Source organism: Tupaia chinensis, unplaced genomic scaffold (assembly GCF_000334495.1).
Source record: "Tupaia chinensis unplaced genomic scaffold, TupChi_1.0 Scaffold000673_1, whole genome shotgun sequence".
NCBI lineage: Eukaryota > Metazoa > Chordata > Mammalia > Scandentia > Tupaiidae > Tupaia > Tupaia belangeri.
Window position 1 is genome coordinate 1,367,514 of NW_006160196.1, and position 4,563 is coordinate 1,372,076.

The 4,563-nt window shown below is 55.0% G+C and overlaps 1 protein-coding gene across 3 annotated transcripts in view; it reads left to right on the forward strand.

Annotated features, from left to right (window-relative positions):
• The window catches only part of TULP2 (TUB like protein 2), a 31,159-nt gene extending 26,831 nt beyond the window's left edge, over positions 1-4,328 (forward strand). Inside the window, exons 8-14 of one of the 3 annotated variants that reach the window (XM_027776486.1) lie at positions 1,569-1,679; positions 1,811-2,038; positions 2,540-2,652; positions 3,161-3,275; positions 3,361-3,459; positions 3,675-3,846; positions 4,110-4,328. In XM_027776486.1, coding sequence (XP_027632287.1) covers positions 1,569-1,679; positions 1,811-2,038; positions 2,540-2,652; positions 3,161-3,275; positions 3,361-3,459; positions 3,675-3,846; positions 4,110-4,243 — 972 coding nt within the window. In that variant the 3' untranslated portion in view covers positions 4,244-4,328. The remainder of the gene's footprint in view (positions 1-1,568; positions 1,680-1,810; positions 2,039-2,539; positions 2,653-3,160; positions 3,276-3,360; positions 3,460-3,674; positions 3,847-4,109) is intronic. The other 2 variants (XM_027776485.1, XM_027776484.1) reach the window with 2 other exon arrangements.
• Positions 4,329-4,563: the final 235 nt, after the last annotated feature.

Genomic DNA, 4,563 nt, shown 5'->3' on the forward strand with positions numbered 1-4,563 from the left:
GAGTGAGAAAGAGAGAGAAAGAGAGAGAGAGAAAGGAAGCTGCCAGGTCTGGGACTTGAACCACAGTCAGCCACATGGGAATCCAGCACCCTTAACCACCAAGCCACCTGCCAGCCCCTTATTTTATCTTTTTGGAGTTTATCAGAGAGAGAAGAAAAGTGAGAAAGCAAGCTGCCAGATCTGGGACTCCAACCACGGGCAGCCAAGTGAAAGTCCAGCTGCCTTAACCACTACATCACCTGCTGCTCCCCCACTTTTTTTTTGAGAGGTTTTTGCTATAGGGCACGTGTGCTCGCCAGACAGAGAGAGACAGAGAAGCAAAAAGCGAGAAATCCCCCCCCAAGGGGGATGGCCACACCATAATCCCTTCTGCTCCATTCTCCTCTCGGGATCTTGGGCACGCATGCACACGTGCCCGGCGTGAGTTTTAAGCCACCAGGACCGGTCCGCGAACTGTGGTCGACTAACGTGGGAGTCCAGCGACATAGCCATTACGCTAACTGCTGGTCCTCCTGCTCCCCCACTTTTTAAAAAAATTTTGCTAGAGGAAGAAAAAGAGAAGTGAGAAAGCAGCCCCCTCCCAGTCCCCATAAGGGATGGTCACCCCACAGTCCCTTCTCCGTCTCTCTGGGGATTTGGGGCATGCACACACATGCAACCAGCCTGTTTTTCAAGCTGCTGTGTACAGGACTCTAAAGAAGTAGTCAGCCATGTGGGATCCAGCCCCTTTAACCTCCACGCCACCCACTGGCCCAAGGACCCACCATCCTTAGTGGGCAGAACAAAACTATCATTTCGTGACGGGGCTAACGGGGTTTGTCTGTCATTTTAATAAATCGGTCGAGAGGATTTGACCAGTTTTAGTGGGCATGGCCAATAGAAACACAGCTCCTAGAAAGCCTGCAAGCGTTGGGGCAGCTAGTGGTGTGAAGGTTAAGGTAGCTGGATCCCACATGGCTGACTGGGCGGTTCCAGCCCTAGACCCTGCTGCTTGAGGGACCCAGTGGGCACATGTGCCTGTGTTCCCAGAACCCCAGGTGGAGAATGAAGAAGTGATCGTGGTGTGGCCATCCCTCCTGGGGCATGATTTCTCACTTTCCATCTCTGTCTCTCTCTTGGGAGCACATGTGCAAAATAGCAAAACTTTTTTCTTTATAGAAAAAAAAAAAGAAAAAGAAAATCTGTAAGCTTCCGGGTGAGAGCAGCAGTAAGAGGGAATGACTGATTGGCGCTCGCTTGGGTGTTGGTGAAAGTGCAGTCGATGGTTCCATGGGTTAGACACAGGCTGATTTCTAGGTTTCACGACTTAGAGCAAACGAACGTAGCTTTTAGCTTAATGGGCAGTATTCGTAAAGGGATTCGCCAATCAGCAAGGGGAGTGGGCGTGGCTGCAGAGGGAGGCCCCTAGAGCTGGCCAATCAACAGATGTTGCGGCTCGGGGCCGGGTGGGCTGGCTGAGACATCTGACCAATAAGAAAACATGGTAACCCTGAGCGGATGGTCCATCAGTAATTGGCAAGACTGGAGACCTGGCTCTCCCTGAGCTCTGGATGTGGGGTGTGGGCCAGGAAGAAGACCTGGACGAAGAGGAACTGACGCCTGAAGAAGTGCGCCCCCCGGCAGCAGCCAACGAGGCGTCCGAGGTGTCCGAGGTGTCCGAAGTGTCCGAGGTGTCCGAAGTGTCCGAGGTCCAGGGACTGAGCTCTGGATGTGGGGTGTGGGCCAGGAAGAAGACCTGGACGAAGAGGAACTGACGCCTGAAGAAGTGCGCCCCCCGGCAGCAGCCAACGAGACGTCCGAGGTGTCTGAGGTGTCCGAAGTCCAGGGAGGCGAGGGCATTATAGACAGCCCTAACCAAGGGAGCGCGACACTCATCGCCTCAGGCCCTCTGCTGGGCGAGAACATGGGGCAGTACGTGCTGCAGCCAGCGTCCCGGGGCCAGATGGTGCAGTGCCGCATCAGCCGCGACAAGTGCGGCATCGACAAGGGCTTGTTCCCCTTCTACTACCTCTACCTGGAGACCGAGGACGGCAAGAAGGTGCGCTCCGGCCTTAGATCCTGCGGGGCCCACAGCCTCGGGAGGAAGCCCCACCTCCCAGGGGCTAGCTCTGCCCATTTCTGAGCAAATCGCCTTTCACCCAGCCAGGCCTTGCTCTGCATTGTGCTAGGACCTTCCCAGAACAGCATCCTTTCCTCATAGAGCCCAGGGGCCTAGGCCCTCCCCATTCTGCACATACCAGATTAGACCCTCCTTTCTGTAGGTCAGGCCATGCTCACCCTCTCAGGACTCAAAACCCTGTCACAGTCAGGCTCACCCCTGTCTCGGCTGCACATCGACCCAGGGTGCACAGGTGGAAGAAATGAGGGGGAGACCATAAGATGCAAAGCTCCCCTTCAGGACATAGCTCAAGGCTTCCTTCCGTGAGACCACGTCTCCTAGCAAGCCTTGGGGCCCCTATAGCTCCATCACCCTCTCCTGTCGTGGGATGTTTCTGGCCAAATAGTAGAAATCCATTCCAATAGGGTGTTCCTTTCGTAGCACTTCCTCCTGGCTGGGCGAAAGAGAAAAAGGAGCAAAACCTCTAATTACCTCATCTCCCTGGACCCCACAGACCTGTCTCGGGATGGGGACAACTTTGTGGGCAAAGTCAGGTGGGCAGAGCCCTGATGTGCGGTGAGAAAGGTGACAGGGAGCCGTGGGGGGTGGAGGGTGGGGAGGGCGAGCAGGGGGCAGGGCAAGGTATTAGATTTCCCAGCATGCCACAGAGTACAATTTCCACCTGCTCAGGGACGGTTTCTCCCAGGGCTGGATGGGTTTCGTAGTTCCTCAGGTTGTAAGCCCAGGGAGGCTGGGGACAGAAGAGCTGAAAGCTTTGGAGCCCAGGCTCCCATTTAAGGCATCTGAGTTCTTGAGAGGCAGAAGCCTGGGATTCCTAGGTTCCTGTGGGAGAAGAGGCCTGGGATGTGTGAGTCCTTGGGTCCTAGAGGGAAAATGGTTCCAAGAGGGTCAGAGGAAGAGGCTAAACTGCAAAGAAAGGGGGCAGGGACCAGGGGTACAGGGCACTAGAGGATGGATGGGAAGAGTCAACCGATACGAAAGGACTTAAAAGTACAGAGTGACAATGATGGCTTTTATTTTACCACTTCCCTCCTGGAGCAGATCCAATATGTTGGGCACCAAGTTCACTATCTTCGACAAGGGGATAAATCCCGACCGGAAGACTTTCATCCCGGAGACCGCTCGGATCAGAGAGGAGCTGGGAGCTGTGTATTATGTGAGTGTCCCTGGGATGAGAGAGCGTGGGGCCGGACAGCCAGGAAGGAGAAAGCACCAGGCTGACTGGGACATAATATTCTCAGGAGACCAACGTCTTGGGGTTGCGGGGTCCTCGGAAAATGACTGTGGTCATCCCAGGAATGGACGGCCAGAACCAGAGAATCATCGTTCAGCCGAGAAATGTGCGTTTTCAAGGTCAGGAATCTGGGCGGATGGGGGGACTGCGGGCCCATGGGAGGACGGCGCCAGTGGAGTGCAGATCACAGCGAAAGCCTCAAGGACTTTGAGAAACTCAGGGAGTCTCAGGGAGTCCAACTAAACTCAGAAACTCTGCGACCTAGAAAAAAGGCTGGTGGGTGGTAGTTTAGCCAGCCCACGCCCCTACTTTACCCTCTAGGAACAGGAGTCACTACTAAGTCGCCTCCAGCGGGGAGCCAAACAGGGACTGATCCTGCTGGAAAACAGAGCCCCATCGTGGAGTGAGGAGAGCGGAGCCTACGTGCTCAACTTTCATGGTCGAGTCACTCGGGCCTCGGTCAAGAACTTCCAGATTGTGTACCCGGATGACCGTGAGCTTCTGGGAAGCGGCTTACCGGGGGCTAGAGGGCATGAACAGACGAGAACTACTTCTCCCATGAGCCCTTGAGAGTCTAGGCAGGGCAGAAGCCACGCTGTTGCAAAGCCTCTTGGGAATTGTAGTTTTTACAGCCCTCAGGGTCTCAGGGGTTATGAAGGGTCCCGCACAACTTCTTAAGGAGTCCTGGTTATTGCGGCTCAGAGGCAGGGAGATGAGGGGGTCTGGCTAAAGCTTAATTCTTGTCTTCCTGTTCAGCGAACTACCTGGTGCTCCAGTTTGGTCGTGTGGCCCCCGACTCGTTCACCATGGACTTCCGCTTCCCACTTTGCCCTCTCCAAGCCTTTGCCATCTGCTTGTCTAGTTTCGATGGGAAGCTGGCATGTGAGTAACTCAATAAAATACCATGCCCTCACCAGCCCCACGTGCCTGCTTGCCTGCTCACTTGGAGAAAGGGCCTCAAGTACCTCCTTTTGCACCACCTCGAAAAAAAGCAACGTAGTGACCTGCAAATGGCATAATGGTTACATTGCTGGACTCCCACATAGTTGACTGAGGTTTGAGTCCCAGACCTGCTGGCTTAAAATTCACGCTGGGTGCGTGAGTGTGTGTGTGTGTGTGTGTGTGTGTGTGCCCAACATCCCAAGAGGAGACTGGAAGAGAGGGCATTGCAGCATGCCCCCCCCCCGCCCCGCCCCCTGCGTGATGTCTC